The 18,493-nt window shown below is 37.2% G+C and overlaps 1 protein-coding gene and 1 long non-coding RNA gene across 16 annotated transcripts; one reads left to right on the top strand and one right to left on the bottom strand.

Moving 5' to 3' along the window:
- Nucleotides 1-448: 448 nt before the first annotated feature.
- On the bottom strand, nucleotides 449-17,445 carry elavl1b (ELAV like RNA binding protein 1b). 15 transcript variants are annotated; one of them, XM_089124849.1, is made up of 9 exons: nucleotides 17,363-17,445; nucleotides 16,667-16,732; nucleotides 6,343-6,405; nucleotides 6,027-6,207; nucleotides 5,179-5,193; nucleotides 4,820-4,923; nucleotides 3,908-4,061; nucleotides 3,595-3,820; nucleotides 449-788 (listed from the first exon to the last, which is right to left on the bottom strand). In XM_089124849.1, exons 2-9 carry the CDS (start codon nucleotides 16,700-16,702, stop codon nucleotides 464-466), a joined length of 1,104 nt encoding a protein of 367 aa, XP_088980975.1. In that variant the 5' UTR covers nucleotides 16,703-16,732; nucleotides 17,363-17,445; the 3' UTR covers nucleotides 449-463. The 15 variants fall into 15 exon arrangements, with proteins under 15 accessions (XP_088980975.1, XP_088980977.1, XP_039531062.1 ...); XM_089124851.1 differs by having other exon boundaries at nucleotides 6,027-6,204; XM_039675128.2 differs by having other exon boundaries at nucleotides 6,027-6,204; nucleotides 17,359-17,442.
- On the top strand, nucleotides 13,311-15,445 carry LOC148970133 (uncharacterized). Its single transcript, XR_016148624.1, has 4 exons — nucleotides 13,311-13,649; nucleotides 14,030-14,108; nucleotides 14,651-14,722; nucleotides 14,833-15,445. It is a non-coding gene; the product is annotated as an uncharacterized LOC148970133 (long non-coding RNA).
- Nucleotides 17,446-18,493: the final 1,048 nt, after the last annotated feature.

Raw genomic sequence — 18,493 nt, 5'->3', positions numbered from 1 at the left:
TCTTTTACCTTACAGATGGGTGAGCTGGAGCAATGAATAGGTGGCCTATTTACAAAGATCTAGAAGAGGTGAGAATGTGTAGTTTGTAATGACAAAAAAGCTAAAAGCCTTCACATTATAATATAAAGAAAATGGGACCAACAAGTCCATTGTGATTAAGGGAAGAGGTGTTAGAAGGAAAGAGCAATTATGCCATGACATTTTTAAGGTATCCCAAAAGTGTGCACAAACAAAAAAGGATCCTCTGATATATCGGACACTTAAATTGACCAGGGTTTTAGAAATGCCAGGCATCAGGGACAAATCACTTTTTCAAAATTCTATCTTTTGCTTAACCCCACAGTAAAACACTAACACAAATTTTTTTCACCCCAAACATTGTACGAGTAGGTTTATGAAGAGAGTCAACAATAACTGAAACCTCAATTAACTTTCAGATTCTTGAGACAAAAAAAAAGTCCCTTTACTTGTGAGACTTGCTGGATTTGAAAGACACTTGTAGAACTTTGTCTCCCAGGCGGTATCCATTCAGGCTGGCAATGGCCATTGCTGCCTCCTCATAATTTGGCATGGTAACAAACCCAAACCCTTTGCATTTGTTGGTGTTAAAGTCACGGATGACCTTGACGTTGGTGACAGCACCGAACGGACCAAACATTTGCCACAGGATGCCTTCGTCTGCATCTTGACCCAAATTATAGATGAAAATACACCATCCAGAGGAAGAGCTGCCTGCCACATTCATTCCGGAGACGCCACTCATATGGTCAACACTCATGGGTGAAAACCTGTGAAAGCAAGAGATTAATCAGAGAGCAACTCTAGGACAGCTACAAGCTTTTCTCACAAACAGCCAACTATCAAGAACATCCAACACAAAAATTACAACATAAAGTGAAGGATAATATTAAAGGCCCCATATTATGCCCCTTTTCACAAGATGTAAAATAAGCCTCTGATGTCCCCAGAATGTGTATGTGAAGTTTCAGCTAAAAATACCCAACTGATAATTTTTTACAGCATGTTTAAATTGTCCGGGGCGGAGATTCATGAGCTCGCGCTCAGTCTCTCAGGAAAATTTAATCTCACGGAATGATGATAATATAAGAAACTATCAGTAACAGTGTTCATTTCGAGTCGGACAATAATGCCTAAAGAGTCAGAGTGCTGTATACAGATGGAATAGGTATAGTTTAGTACTTTAATTACGGTTATTATAACATATTTATCATCTGCTTGTATGTATCCACGTATATTATTTATTAATAGCCTACAAGTCTGCGGTTTCGGACCAGGTCCGAATGATCAAACATATACTGATGAGTTTAATAAAGTTTATTGTACATCACACAAAAGATGAAGCATGAGTTTTACTTCAGAAAATCACCACAAGAGCTGAGTAAATGGCAACGTTAGTCAAAAAAACTGTTCTACTGACGTCATTAAAGAAGAAGAGGGATGTAGTCCAAACGGGCCGTTCGATGTAGGCTACTTCTGTTAAAGGGATAATTCACCCAAAAATGAAAGTTAAGTCATTAAACCTCTGAGACCGACGGCATCGTCGACGATGCCAAACGTCACCTCCGATAAATGTTTACATAACTCGATGACAGATTTATTGATTTTCTTAGGTTTTTTTCTAGCAGAAAGCTAACAAGCTAGCCATCACAGGGGTGTCTTTGGTTTCTTTCTAGCCTTTACAGAAGGTTTTCCATCCAGCCTGGTACTTGTGCATCCTTTCAGAGGTTTTCAGCAATAAATCCAATTGCGAATATCCAACTTTGATAGTCTTGAAGTCCATAATTTATAAATATTCCGTCATTTTTGCCGCTAGCTCGATGCTAGCTGCCATTTTGGATATCACGTGATGGTTTGACCAATTACAGGCTGATCTGTCGTAAACATTGGTGTGCGTCATTACGCATGAACCAAGCGCTGATATAGTGGAGCGAGATAGAGACGCACAGAGACATGCGTTTCACAGAGAAAAATGGATGTAAATAAAGCGCTGGCCTTTTTAGATGCCATACAGGATGATGGATTTTCAGGAGAACAGAGCTTTTTGACAGATGAGGAACTAGATTACCAGGATAGATCCAGCTGAAGTGCCATTTATTTATTTACTGTAAAAAAGTATTATAGTAGAATAAAAGTAGTATAAAAGTATAAAAAGAATATAATAAATAAAATAATAAATAAAACAGAAATGCAAAGCCTGTGATGTGGCCCTCTGTGTGATTGCTGATAGGAACTGTTTTGAGGCTTGGCACCAGTGAATTTCAATGAGGCCCAAAACGCCTGGACTTCTTTTGGAAACATGTCAATATTTTTTGTTCTGTACAAGTTATAATGTTTATTCCTGTGCTCCAGGACTCCAAAGACATGAACAAACTATTTTCCAGAGGAAATTTGCTTAGCTTTTATTTATTTGTGTGTGATTTCAATAAATATTTGAGTTATTCAATTTCCGATTTATTTTTTCATTCGTCTTTATGGTCCCATAACTTATTTTACATTCAGGTGACATCAATGCAACACAAATATGCCGAAAGTTCAATTTGTCCTGAAAAAAAAAAGAGGTGTGTCCATTGTCTGTGCACCAAAGGGTCGATGTTTTACAAGTTTTTTCTAGTAAACAACACCAGACGGAAAATTAAGTGTAAAAATACCCTTAGGTCTCTGAGGGTTAATTACTCACCCCATGCTATACCAACCCCGTAAGACCTTCGTTCATCTTCGGAACACAAATGAAGATATTTTTTATTAAATTTGAGAGCTGTATCAATACCACATAGGCATCCTAAGTGATTGAAACTTGATGGCCCAGGAAGTCATCGAAGAAAATATTCCATGTGACTACAGTGGCTCAACTTTAATTTTATCAAGCGACAAGAATAATTTTTGTGCGAAAAAATCAACAAAAATAATGACTTCATTTGACTATTCCTTTTCTTCCTTCTGGGCCTGAGATGAGAGTTCAAGAGATTTCCACGACGCATGCATGAGAACTGAACAAGAAGTAGTAGAAAAATAACGTAGTTCTCACGCATGCGTCATATGGAAATCTCTTGAACTCTCGTCTCAGGCCCAGAAGGAAGAAAAGGACTTGTTAAATAAAGTAGTTATTTTTGTTTTTTGTTTTCAGCACAAAAAGTATTCTCGCTTGATAAACTTAAAGTTGAGCCACTGTAGTCACATGGAATATTTTCTTCGATGACTTCCTGGGCCGTCAAGTTTCAATCCCTTAGGGTGCCTATGTGGTAGTGATACAGCTCTCAAATTTAATCAAAAATATCTTCATTCGTGTTCGGAAGACGAACGAAGGTCTTACGGGGTTGGTACAGAATTGGGTGAGTAATTAATGACTTAAATTTTCATTTTTGGGTGAACTAACCCTTTAAAAAATATCTAGCTTGGCATTGAACTTTGAGCTTTATAATTTTACAGATAAAAGATTTATGTATACTCTAACAACAACATTACAAAAGTTCAAAAGTTTGAAACATGGGATCACGAAGAACTGGACCTTTAAAGGACAATCTTCAGAATGAAGGACAATATTAAAATATTTCCTTAAGTATTCCGCTTTCTCACCTGAAGCGCTGTGCCTGGTGGTGAACAGGTCCCCCAAACCGACGGGACTGAGTGTTGTAGAGCTGAGAAAGCAGTTGGGAATTCTTGGTCTGGTTTGGATTTGCAGCAAATTTCACTGTGATTGGTTCAGAGCCACCAGCTGGTTTGGATCCATTAAGATCTTTGATGGCTTCCTCCGCTTCAGACCTCTTATCAAAACGAATGAATGCAACTCCACGTGACAGCCCTGATGCAGGTAAGAAACCCCAAAATAGCTGATACCCAGACTACATTCAAGATGATAAATTACAAAATTCAGGACAGAAATCATTACCTGAGGCCTGATCGACCAGTACACGGGAGTTTATGATACGCCCATACTGTGTAAACATGTCCTCTACATCCTTCTGTGTCATGGTCTTCGGTAAACCACTGATGTAAAGGTTGGCATCTTTGATGCTGTCAGAGCTCGGCCGGGCATATGAGACCTGATTTAATGGAGAGATCACATGAAAGACCCCTTCCTTCATGGATACACACACACATATATATAATATATATATATATATATATATATATATAGCCATCATATTTGCCCCCATTACTAATGGAACAATGAAGTTTGTACAGCCAAAGCGGAACCTCACATTAGACTTTTACAAATGAAAAAGCAAAAAAAAAAAAAAAAAAAAAAAATACAATAAAATTCCGTAGTTCATAGATATTAAACAGTTTTTGTAGTCTATGCTTTCAACACACAAAAAAAAGACAACTTTCAATTTGAAATAATCTACAATGCACAAAGTAAAGTAAAATAAAACTCTGGGACTTCAACGCAGGGCTTCTGTTCGGCACAATCTCATACTCAAGAAATTGACTTAATTTTAACCCTCCATTTCTACACCACAACATCACAATAAAAATGAAAGTAGCAGATTGATCATAAATGAACTTTAAAATTAAAAAGGTCACTGACTTCAGTATAATTCTGTACCGAATTTAAACCATGCTTAGACAGCCAATCATACAGATTATATGGGCCAATATCTAAAGACTTCAAATGTCAAGAAAAATAAAATAAAAAAGCAAAACAATTAGGGAAAAAAAGAACAATAGTTGAAACCAAAAAAAATCATTCCTTACAGAAAGCAAGAAGGACTTGTACGTTGTCCTTTATTGCTTTTATTCTAGTTTAACATGGCATCTATAATGAAACATGATACAAAAACACCTCTTAGCACGTTACCTTGATAGTTTTAGACTGTAGTCTCAGGCCATTGAGTGTATTGATTGCCCTTTCTGCATCACTAGGGTTAACATAGTTAACAAATCCGTACCCTAAACTGTGGCCTAGAGAAAACAAAAGGGGGAAAAAAAAACAAAATAAAAATAACAAATGTTCGTCCACATCCTGCAGACTATTCTTTCTGGACAAAAGAAACAATACAAGCTAATCTTGTGAATGACAATTGAGAAAGAAAAAAAAATACATGTTCATCAAAAACAAGTAAAATTTGACATCAGACAAAGAAATGGTTAGGATACAGAAATAAAAAGTCAAACATCAAAAACTTTATAGAATAGTTTCTAAGAATAAACAAATACCTTCCTTCACACCTCCTTAAAAAAAAAAAAAAAAAAAAATTAGTAAACATTTACAAACATTTTCAAGTAAATAAAATACAGAATGTATACATTCAGCATGTCAACTATACATCACGTTTCTAAATAAAATCCACAGATAGTGAGATGCTGTGGGCAGAAAATAAAAATAAAAGCTAATGGCACAGATACATGAAGATGGCACCACATCGACATAATTTGGCTACTCCAGGTTCTCCACACTTCAATTGGAAATCGATAATTGTCCTCAAACAATAGGAAAACAAAAACAACCAAAAAAAAAAGTACACTGTGCGTGCACGCAAGACAGGATGCCCACAGCATTAAAAGAACTGAGAAGTTTTAAAAATGTCAAGAGTCAAGCTTTTTGCAGTCTCACACTAAAAAAAAATAAATTTACAGAAAAAGCAAATGTGCTTGACTCAACACATTGGGGTGACACCAAATCTAATCAAAAGCTAAATGAAATTGAATTTTACCACAATGAATAATGAGTAAATCCTTTACAAATAGAGGGGAAAAAAATTCTAATTTTGATCCAACTGTTTTAGAGCATAAAATACCACAGTAGAAAATTCTGCTACAAACCATGACCCAGGCTTCAATAAACTGCTCAAAGATCTGTTTTAATATCAACAGATCTTAAATATTGAAAAATCACTCCCTATAGACCTTAAATATGAAAATAAATTAATCCTCAAAAAAAAAAAAAAAAAGAGAGCTGAAAATAAACAAGAACGTATGCAAAAAAAATAGCCTTTGCCTACACATACAGATATCACAGAAGAGAAAGCCACAGACTCATTGTGTTGAGCTCATGTGAGACATACCTGCCATCTTGTCTCTTATGAGTTTGGCTGACTCCACCTCGCCAATGCTGCTGAAGAGACTGCGGAGCTCCTCCTGACTCATGTTCTGGGGCAGGTAGTTGACAATCAGGTTGGTTTTTGCATCACTTGGCTCATCACCCATGTGGTCCTCGTAACCGTTCGGCATATCGTATACTTCCTGCTTCACAGAAGAACATGCATTGTTTGCAAATCATCAAATTTACATTGGCACACTTAAACTGAAACAAAAAGAGCAAGTACAAATATCAATAATATCCAGCATTTGTCTACAGACAGAAATAAAGGCCAATTTTACCTTTACTGAGCTGGCACCCTTGTGTGAGTCTCTGTCATTACCCTGGTTCTGAACCTCACAAACCTGCAGCAACAAATCAGTTGCAACATTATATAAATATGGATCTAATAACACTATGCAATATACCGCTGTTTGCACGTTTTGGTTAGATGCTAACTGCAATTCCTGGGCTTTAAGGCCATTGCACACCGAGTCTGAAATTCGCATCCGGAATTTTCGCATGTTTAAAATAAATAAATAAATAAAACAAAAAAAAAAAAAAAAAAATCGACCTCATGTTATGTCAATCACGCTTGCACACCGCGTCCGAAACTTTCGTCCGTCCAAAAAAAAATTCGGATTGGGTTCGATTTTCTGCGTTTTTCGTATCCACAGCCAGTATTTTGAGAGGTTTTTTGAGAGGACAATTCAGGGCCGGGGGGAGCTCGTTAACTGTCTATGGAGCTCGTTCCGCACATCATTGCGCATATGCGTAGTGCTTTCATTTTCAGTTTTCAATTGGATCAAGTGTTTGTTCTCTTCTCTCGATTGGATTATGAAAGGAATAACCACCCCTTTCAATCAGATTGAAATTTCGGATCGATTAATGTGTGATTGAGCAGCCAATTCGATAACTAATGTATTATTTGGGTACAATTTATAACCTGTAGCCTATACAGCGCTGTCTGCCCAGCGCTTCCCCGTGCGCGTGCGTGTCTGTGTGTCCATACCTGACAGTCTCTGTTCAGAATCGATTGGTTCACGGAAATTGGTGGTCTTGTTTTTAAAATGTGGCTCCAGAATCGCAAGCAAAGCATCAAACTGTTCCACTGACATTCTGAGGTAAATTTTGAATCGCTTGACATAAATTCGCAAATCCTTGATAAGGAGGGGCTTCCTCTCGGCGCAATATCAGGATTGGATGGACGCAATATTTTCTCTTTCTTCTCGAGAGGACAATGAAATCATCCTCACTGCTTGACGAATCCATTTTGTATTTTTGCGTTTTTTTCCGCAATCGGTTTAATAAATTCGCATCGGACTCAGTGTGCAAGGTTTCTGTGCGTGACGAATTTTAAGGCTGACGAACACGAAAAAACGCATACGAAAATTTCATTGCATTTGCACACTGAGTCTGAAATTCGACCTCATGTTATGTCAATCACGCTTGCACACCACCTCCGAAACTACAAAATTCGAAACTCCTTGATAAGGAGGTGCTTCCTCTCAGCACAATTTCAGGATTGGATGGACGTAATATTTTCTCTTTCTTCTCTTTTCAATAAGAGAGAGGACAACAAAATCATCCTCACTGCTTGACAAATCCATTTTGAATTAGGGCTGCAACGACAGGGTTCGTACACCTTTTCCTAGGTCAAATTCAAGCACTTTTCAAGCACTTTCAAGGTCCATTTTAAAGCTTTTTCCATCACCTTATCCACCGTAAATTACAAAACAATGCATAGTAAAAAAATATTATTTAGTGGTTTTTCCACATTAAAAGAGATAGGCTAATATGAAATATACAGCCAAAATTGTGTTTCGTAATAGCAGAAGGATCAGATATTGAAGCAAAACACAGGTTTTATTTTTTTAAAATGTTGTTGGAGGATTTGATCCAAATGACATAGGGGTGGGCGGTATGACCAAAATTCTGTTTCACGGTAATACTAATTTTATTTCACGGTAACGATATTAGTTATTATCAGTAGTATATATCAGTAGTTATTTATACATGTAGTTATTCTCGAAAAATCATCAAGGGCTTTGTATACTAAATAAACCCAAATACTTCAGAAATGAAAAGTTCTTCTCCCTGTTTGACCTTTTTATGGCAAATAATTTATTAAGTAAACTATTTTGAGCTAAATATAGTGAACACTGACTGATTTTAAATACAACTCATAGGTGCACTTAAACTTTAAATAAAGTGTTGCTGAATAATCTTTCAATCTCATGATATTTCTTTACCTTATCAATCAGTTTATAATATCTAAAAATTTTATTTTGAGCTATTCTATTCATAATAAATTAGTAACTTCCTTTTAATTTGGTAGGATAATATTAGCAATACTGTTATGTTTAAATGTGTTCCCTGGTACATTTTTCTGCTTATTATACTGAGTTTAAGGGGCTTGTTTTGCTCTTTTTGTGATATCTGGCAACCCGTCACCTGACGTTCAGTTGTGTCAAGTTCAGAAGTGACTAGAAGGATAGCAGCAGTAAGAAAACCGAACAGCATTTACTGTTAATGTTGACTAAGTAGTTTATATTACACACACCTTGTAACTGCGTCATTATTTAATATGTTACCACAACCGGTACACACACTGACACACCGAGCTCCCTCTCAGTGCGTGTGCGCGCGTCTTTTGCATCAGTAAAATGCGATCGGTTCAGAGTGTCAAGTTGTAATCACGGATCGAATCAAATGAAGATTTTATCAGCTGGTTCAGTGGCCAATTGTTTGGAGTTAGAAATATATAATTCGTGCTGCCTATTTAGTAATTTTGCCTCAGGTAGGCTACCGAATCCAAGACTACCTGGAGGAGGTGCTCTGAGTTCGGCTGCTCCCGAACCGAATGTGAAAGAATCACAGAATCACTAAACAAGTGACCTGCGCATGTGTTTTAGCTGATTATTATGTATTTAGTTAAATAAAACACATGTAAGGGATGATAGTGTAATGTTGATTTACCTTGGATACGAGTCTGCAGTGTATTCGCACGTATAGCGCGTTGACTCATGCCAACAAATTATTAGAAGTCCACTTTCTCCTGCGTTTGCAATCAGCAGAGCCAAATGCAATACACAACCTGTGTTGTTCACTCAGCTGCACATAATAACACCAAATTAATAAAAAAAAGCAATATAAAATACAGTAATGTTTTTCTATTAATTTGGTGTTATTGTTTCTATCATGCGTCGTGCACGTTTGTGATGACGTAAGATGCACGCAAACGCACCAGGATTCGATAGATGAGTGTGAAACCTGGCCAACGTTGCGGGGAACACCAGGAACAATCACGCTCGGGCCACAGCAAACGATTTATTTCGCCATTTAATAAATGAAATATTCAGTCAGATAGGTATTTGTTGTGTAAGAAACAGTTACAATTTCAAGCACTTTCAAGCATTTTATCCAAAATTTAAGCACTTTTCAAACCTTGAAAACACAACATCAAAATTCAAGCATTTTCAAGGATTTCAAGCACCCATACGAACCCTGAACGATTCGTCGACAAAAATCGATAATAGAAATAGTCGACAATGAATTTAATTGTCGAATTGTCGCCAGCAGGGGACTACACTAACCTTTTCCACTGGTGGCACTTGAGCTACTAACTTTTTCAGTTACTGGCGCAAAACATGATTTGGTCGCACAAATTATTTATAGTAAGCCGCACTCTGGATAGTAATGAATAATAATGAAACTGCATTAGGGGTGGAACGGTACAGAAGTCACGGTTGGGTTGGGTTCATACCTTGGTTCAGACGGTTCGGTACGATTTCGGTACAATGGAGTGAAAAGCAAAACAAAAATGGCATTTTTATAAATGTCTTAAGCCTCGTATTTTTTAAGTTGTTTAAGTTTTATTAATAAAGGCATAGAACCAGTTTATTTGTAGTGCACTGACAATAGTTTTATATAATTAGTTTATTAATTAAATTAATAAAAAGACAAAATTACCTTGATGTATGTTTGGTAATTGTACTTGAATGAATGTAAAATTAATTTGCAATATTTCAGATCAATATATTTTTTTTTCTTTATTTTAACTAACCCTAACTTTATTCTCATCTAAATTATAAATAAAACATTTAATTTATCTTCAGTGTGTAGTATTAGCCAATCAGGTGTCTTGACGCGAATCACGCGATTGTGATTATGAAAAAACTAACGTTAGTCTAAAAAACTGCTAGTGATCATATAACGTTAGTCGATGTCAATTTCAGCGCTAGCAATATAATTAGTTAGCTCATGGCAGAGTTTATCAGCCGAACACCAGACCGCAAATCTACCTTTGGTGTAAGGAAGAGACACGGTGTCTTACATCTCTGCGTCTTTTTCCTGCCGCCATGCAGGCTCAGATGGTAGCCTATGATTATGGTTAGCATGCCTATAATAAAGACACAAACCTTTTACTATCATGTCATTTGAATAATATGCGCACGATAGAGAGAGAGAGCAAGACAGCGCTTGTGTTGTGTGAAGACGTGATAGTGATAGAAGTGATAGAAGACTCTCTCTCTCTCTCAGCTCGTTTGCGCCCTGTCAAACGCATCAGTCATTCTACTCCACAACACTCATCCGCGATCAAAAAAGGCTTTGGCGGGACAAAAAGCGGAAGATCCGACAGGTTTTAGAAGATTAAATACAACCCGAAAGAAACTAAAAAAAAAACAGACCCGTCAAAATAGTCAGTGATACATTTGCGACCCATTAAAAATTAGGGTCGCAATGGGATTTCAAAAGGTCGCATATGCGACCATTTTGGTCGCAGTGTAGTTCCCTGGTCGCCAGACATGTTTTTTTTTTCCGACCGAGCACATTCGCTTCTCTGCTGAGCGATAACATACAGAAATGGGGTTGTCCAACGCAGCAGCTGCACATACCAAAACATCTAAAGTTTGAGAGCATTTTAGCCTGGATACAGTGTATAAAAAGATTACCTGTATCATGCAAAGCAGTCCTGCTCTCACGGCAGCACCTCGGTGATGCACGAACATTTAAAGAGAAAGCACGTCGGACAGTTGAATAAAACGGAGTTTGAATCGCCTCGGTAAGATTTACCGTATTTTCCGCACTATAAGGCGAACTTAAAAGCCTTTAACCTTCTCAAAAAACGACAGTGTGCCTTATAATCCGGATCTTTTTATATGGACCAATTAGTTAACAACGCCCCGCGTTTTCATTCACCCGTGAACTCGCGCTCGTGTCCATCTTATGCCTGCTTTGTCACACGGCCAGTTCAACCTCGTATAAATCAGGTTATGTGCGTCTCCCGCTCACGAGCGCTCACTCTTAACAGACACACTGTCCCCGGCGCTACTCGGGCATCACAGAACCTTCATAAAGCGCTCCCCGTTCATAGTAACCGGGTCGTCTCACTCTCATTCATAACAGCCAGCTGTTGCTGACGAGCCGCCGCAATATATGAGTCCAGGCTGCGAAAGTTACGTGCACGCCCCAGCGCGCTCACACTAATAAACGTCTCACCAGCTCCGGCGCCGCGCACTACATTCCCTTTAGCACATCTAGTTGATGCATAACGCAAAGTCGCAAACCCAGTCAAACGTGTGACTGCAGTATCTTATGCACCTCATAATCCGGTGCGCCCTATATATGAAAAATGTTCTAAAATAGGTCATTCATTGAAGGTGCGCCTTCAATTGCGGAAAATAGGACAAATAACATGGAAGCCAATACGTTTTGTTTTGGATCACGAGTAGTAAAGTTATTTTGCAACAGATTGACCACTGAATGTATCTCACAAAATGCACTTAATATTTTTGTTTACTGTTTTATTGCTGCTAATGTGCCTGCCCCTGGTTTACAGGAAGAAAATGTTTACTTGATTTTAATTATTTTTTTCTTGTAAAACAAATGTGCCTGGCCTTTATAAAAATGATAGAGTTTCTCTATTTATATATTTATGTCTATACTGACCAAGCACTCTGCCTAATTGGTTTTAGACAGGGCATTTTTTATTTACTTTTAGTATGAATCGGCCTATCAGCAGCAAAGTTCAATAAAATATGCATTTTTCATTGAAGTACCCCCTTCTTTCTTGTGTTTACTATCATTTTCCACAGAATTAAAGCAATTCATGCTAAATTTTAGAAAAACGTAATAATAATCCGATTAGTCGACTAATCGTTTCAATAGTCGGAGACTAGTCGACTATTAAAATAGTCGTTAGTTGCAGCCCTATTTTGAATTTTTGCGTTTTTCCCCGCAAAGGTTTAATAAATACGCATCGGACTCAGTGTGCAAGGTTTCTGTGCGTGACGAATTTTTAGGCTGGAACACGAAAAAACGCATACGAAAATTTCATACTCCAGTGTGCAATGGCCTTAATAATAATACTCAAGACATTTATTGATGCAACAATTTTTACCTAAAAAAAATTACTTAAAAGAAAAAAAAAAAAAAAAAAAAATCGAAAATAACGTTTCAGTAATTATACTTGGTATACATGCTGTTCAAACATGCTGTAAGAAAGTGATAAATTAAAGCAGCCCAAGTAAAGTTATTTTTGTCATGGTGAAGTGCGTTCACACAGCCGACATTTTTACCTTTGGTAGCTTATCCACGTTGCGCGCATGACACGTTTAATTGAAGCATCTCTGATGCTTTTAACAATCACAGTTTAGGTCATGATGTCAGCCCTCCAAGCTATCATTTTTTTTTTTGCGGCCGAATTTTTTATTCATCACCAAAATTCGTCCCAATAATCAAACAAATAAATAATAAAATGCATAAATCGATAGTATTGGTGTCGAATTGTTATATGATAGCTCACATATCCTTGAAGAAACAGTAACGTTATGGGGCTTTCACACAGGACGCGGTAATAAAATGCATAGATCGATAGTATTGGTGTCGAATTGTTATATGATAGCTCACATATCTTTGAAGAAACAGTAACGTTATGGGGCTTTCACACAGGACGCGGTATGCGCTGTGCTGGCAGCTGGGTTGAGCGTTGCCCTTCAGATACAAGGTGATTTGCGCGGTGCTATGCCGTATGATATACATGTGTGTGCGCGTGTACACATATAACATCGAAATCAACACACGAATCATGAGCTCAGTTTTTTTAGAATAAAACATTTATTCAGATAACAAACGAAGAAATTATACATATATTAAAACACACCTGACTAGCCAACTTGAATGGAGATGTCTCCATGACACAGTTTTTCTGACGATGTCAAAATTGTATCGTACAGCTCGAGAAGGGTCTGACTGCAGAGCTGCAGTTTCACCCCGCGCATGCGCAGTTTCACTATAGCAGTTTTATCCACGCGTTTTGAATAAGTTATTGTCTTCAGTTCAGCAGTGCTGTAGGACAAATCATTCTTTTATTTAACATATATTCATGTTGCAGCAAACTTGCTATGACAGTAGCACCAGGCCGTTGGATCAAAATGAAAAAAAAAAAAAAAAAAAAAAACAAGGTAAGGGTATTTTGTTGTCTTGTTTTCGGAACACTAACGTCCTGTTTGATTTCTTTGTTTTTCGAAATGAAATTTGCCATTTCAGCATATCTCCCATCAACTCGACATGACATCCTGTGGGGTCTTCGTGATTAAGTTATATGGTAAGTAACGTTACTGGACTTTTATCAGTCTGTCTCCAGTCTGTTATATCAAAAAATATATTGTAAAATGAATGTTTCATGAACCCGTTGATTTCACTGCTATAAGTCTTATGTCTACGTTATATTAATATTATTGTTGTTTATAGTATTCATGTTAGTATTGCTTTTTTTCTCAGCATGACATTCATGATGACACAAGAAGTGGTGCCTTCTCCTCATGGAGAATTTTGTTTCTAAGGTTTAGTTATTATTATTTGTCATTTAGCAGACACTATTATCCAGAGTGACTTTTAGTAAACTAACTTTAGGGACAGTCCTTGCTCAGGACTCAGTATTCTGCACAACTTTGTGCTCATTGTTGTCTTTTTGTATTTTGTCAGACATGGAAGGTGGCTTGCACATTGGGCTGAGGCGGTTGGATTGCACATGGCGGTTGGATCTTGCCTCACTGACAGTGAAGTGAGCTTTTGTTGTCAAAGTATTTCGTTTATTTATTCATCCTATTTTCAGTCGACAATATTCTATACTTAGACTTTCAGGGAACACAGATATCAGTTGGGTTCTTAAAACACACACCAAGTCCCATTGTTGCAGGGTTGATCCTTGAAAGACCCCAAAAGACCCCTGTGAACACACATGTGCCCCAAGCCAAATGGTCTAGAGCTAGTCTGATCATTACGGGCATGTACTTCTTTAAATGTATGTTCTTGCTAAATGTAATGTTGTAGTTTTATGATGCAGTATTAAAAAGGGCTTAAAAGTCTTAACTGGTGGACAACCTGCATTAGGGCAGGGACATTGACCTTTGTTATTTTTGTTTGTTTTTGTAAAGTGGATTGATTCAAATAGCTGAATTCTCTCGTGTAAATTCTAAGTAAATCAAATCTTAGTTTGGTTCTGCATTGCATATGCATGAAATTATACATTTTATTAAATGAAACATTTTGTAGTCTTGGGTACAATTGAAATACATTACATCACACTGTGCTCTTCTACAACAGATGAATGGACCAGGAGAAATTAAATATGGCATAGGAGCACTGGAGGGGGACACGACACCACACAATTTTGAGGTATTTTGTAGAGTTCTGCAATGTATATAATATATTTAGACTTCAAGTTTTATTTATCTGAAAATATAAAATTGTTGATTGCTGTTAATTTTCAAATATTTTTCATAAAGAATGCCAATATGATGAGCAGCATCAGGAAAGGTGTGGAATGGTTAAAGGACAATCACCCGCTGATGAAGAGCAAGTACTTGCCACCACGCATTGACAGCATGGAGGAGGAAGAAAGCCCTTTCTCCACTACATTCACATTGTGCCACAACTTTGGATGAGGATGATGAATTAAGAGCCCTATTCTATTTTACATTTAAAAACAGAGAGGACATGCTCTTTTTCATGTCTGAGGTTAAGGACAAGAAAAATGTTAGTGTGTCGTCATTTTAAAACCCTGACATTTAATTTTATTTTTTTTTCTAATTGGTGACAGACTTGGTGTCTATCTGTCTGTATCAGTATGTATATTAGACGGTCTGTCTGTATCAATATGTCTGTCTGTCTGTATCATTGTGTCTGTCTATGTATATCAGTATGCCTGTCTGTCTGTATCAGTATGTCTGTGTATTAGTTTGTCTGTCTGTATCAGTATGTCTGTCTCTCAATATGTCTGTCTGTATCAGTGTGTCTGTGTATGTATGTCAGTATGCCTGTCTGTCTGTATCAGTATGTCTGTCTGTCTGTCTATCAGTATGTATGGCTGTGTATCAATATGTCTGTCTGTGTCTGTGTATCAGTATGCCAGTCTGTCTGTCTGAATCAGTATGTCTCTCTGGTAATTGGCTTTATGCACAGCTGCACTACTTCCTGAACTTAAGCCAGCTCCTTTGTTTCCTGTCTGCCATTATTGGCCAAGCTTGATTAATTCAGGTGTGTCTGATTATTGTTGCCTTGACTACTGAGGTCAGGCACACCTGAACTAATCAATTTGTCCAATAATGGAAGACAGGAAACAAAAGAGCTGGCTTAAGTTCAGGAAGTAGTGCAGCTGTGCATAAAGCCAATTGAATTGAAATATAAGTGTATTCTTGGTAATGTCTCCAAAATTAATTAAATATTTGAAATTATTGTTAATTTGTGTTCAAGTCATTTGTTTCATCTGGCAGATTTAATTAATTTAAGAATAATTAGACATATATTGATTTAGACTAATAGTTCGCCTTTGAATGTCTAATCAGAAGTTGGTGTGTTATACCAGGCATTGAGCAATTAAGTGTACATAGGCCAGGCTATTTATTTTTTGGAGGAAAAATGTAAAAGAATAGTGTAGTGTGTTCCTGATACAAGCACTGTTTTATAAGGAACACGACGGCCTGCGAGCAACAGCAAAAAATAACTAATAAGCAAAACTAATTGGTAACAAAAACTATATATTGAAATTGGGCATGCACGGGTAACTGTTGATGTGAAACTGCGCAAGTGCGGGGTGAAACTGTGGCTCTGCAGACTAATAAGCAAAAATAATTGGTAACAATAACCATTAGATCGTTTTAATACTGAACAATATGCGCGGGTAAAACTGCTATATTGAAACTGCGAATTCGCGGGTAAAACTGTTGTAGTGAAACTGCGCATGCGCGGGGTAAAACCGCTGGGGTGCAACTGCGCATGCGCGGGGTAAAACTGCTGGTGTAAAACTGCTGCTCTGCAGACAGATATTATTGTACAGCTCAGGAAATTCTGACAGTGTAAGCTGTTCAGCCATTTTGATGTCCCGTTTCTATTGGCCGCGCTGATAATCGTCACAGAACGCATCGGCAAAAGTTAAACTATTTTGAACTTTGACCGCGGCCTGCGCGCGAGCAAGTTAATGGTGCGCTTGCGCTTTTGTCGACGCAGCAACAAAACGTCTTCGCGCGGCGCAAGCCATTGAAATGAATGGGTTTGTGAACGCAGCGCATACCGCGTCCTGTGTGAAAGCCCCTTTACTGTATATTATAAATAAATACTCACTTTTAAATACCTTATGTGTCCTCTTCTGACGGCCATGAAGACACTTTACAGCTTCAAAATTTTAGTCTAAAAGAGAAATAGTAAGACACAGTAAAAAAAAAAAAAAATCTACTAGAGCGCCATGACGAAGATTGTTTTGCAACAAACCGCACATATTTAGACCATTTCAATTTTTTCGCAATGTTTGTAACATTACTGACTTACACACTCAGGTCAACTATATATACCGAATTAAATGTCTATTCGTCGACTTATTTCCCCGACAAACACAAAAACAATGAAGAGAAGCTAATTTGCATGTATGCTAGGCTACAAGCTAAGCTAAGGTACATGGACAGCACGAATCGTTACAAATAAATACATAAGTAACAACATTCTAATAATACCATTATCGAGAAATATATTTGTTACTTGATTGCCTAAATTCGTGTTGCACGTTATAATTGTACTTCTATCGCTTCAGGTCACTCTTTTTAGGCCTGCTACCATCAAAGCTATAAGCGACCGCTCATGTGCGGTTGCGAGAGCGAGCTGTCCGCATATTTAAAGCAAATAATGGACACAGAATATAACAGGAATGACATAACGTTAATTATAATTTTCAGCACAAAAAATACCTTGGTGTCCTCGACCGTCGTAGTAGCAAAGCGAGTCAGAAAATGTTTATGTAACAAAGGGGAGATCTGCTCTACCTACTTCGCACGCGCGGATCTCAGCCGAAGACGGGGGTTCGCTCGGATGTGTCGCATTCAGGCGGAAGTGAAGCCACTCCTCCTGCCGGGAGGAAGAGATGCTGCGGAGTGCGGAGTCACCCATCTAAGCTCAAAACACACACACTTTCATCAAAACATCACACAACCTCAAGCATTATGTTGTTGTTGTTGTTGTTTTTAATATCTATTATATTTATCAAAGCATTGGTTTTATAAATTATTTTAGCATGATATGTTTTAAACACATCTGTCTATCTGGATCCCACCCTCCTTACATCGACCCTGTTAAACAATGAAAATCATGCAAAAAATCATAACAGTGTAACACATTTCAGATACTGTACTGATGTAACTGTAATTGAAGTACTTTTAATGATTTAATTTAAGTACTTATTTACTTTGGCTATGTATTATTATTTTTTTGTTGTTTGTGTGTGTGTGTGTGTGTGTGTGTGTGTGTGTGTGTGTGTGTGTGTGTGTGTGTGTGTGTGTGTTGTAACTGTTGCTCGTTTGTTGTAATCAACTTAACAATCAGAATCTGACATACATTAATATTTTAAAAAAGAAAATACACTCAGAAGTAACAACAGTTTTAAGGACTTTACATTTCTCTCTTACAATTAGGGACAAAATTATTATACTATAATAATATTATTACTAATATTACTATAAAATATGGAGGACAATAAATACTCTTTCTTAGACTCCTTATTAAAGTAGACAACTGATAGAATAAACTGCTGCTTCAACAATTGGTCAATGTGTACTGAAGGTCAGCATAAATGAGCTATACCAAAAAAGCATAAACTCAGTTCAATTTATTAATCTTGGAAACATGGAAACTCCTGCTCAAATATAAAAAGCATAGATAAAAAGCATCTACACTGTCTTACAACTGAAAACACATTATTAACTGATTAATCTTAACTGCAAAGTATTACTATTCATACATAGCCTTAATGTTCCAGTGATCTAATCTGGCTACTGTTTATGTCAGCATGTACAAGGCATTCTTTCTTTTTTTGGCAAAGATCAAAATAAATAAAAAATAAATAGAATGACAAGCAGCTATTATTTACTGAAATATTTTGTGATGCTGTTACATGTTCATAGA

This window comes from Pimephales promelas, chromosome 21 (assembly GCF_988280905.1).
Source record: "Pimephales promelas chromosome 21, fPimPro1.hap1.1, whole genome shotgun sequence".
NCBI classification, from domain to species: Eukaryota; Metazoa; Chordata; class Actinopteri; order Cypriniformes; family Leuciscidae; genus Pimephales; species Pimephales promelas.
This window is presented reverse-complemented; position numbering and strand designations above follow the sequence as displayed.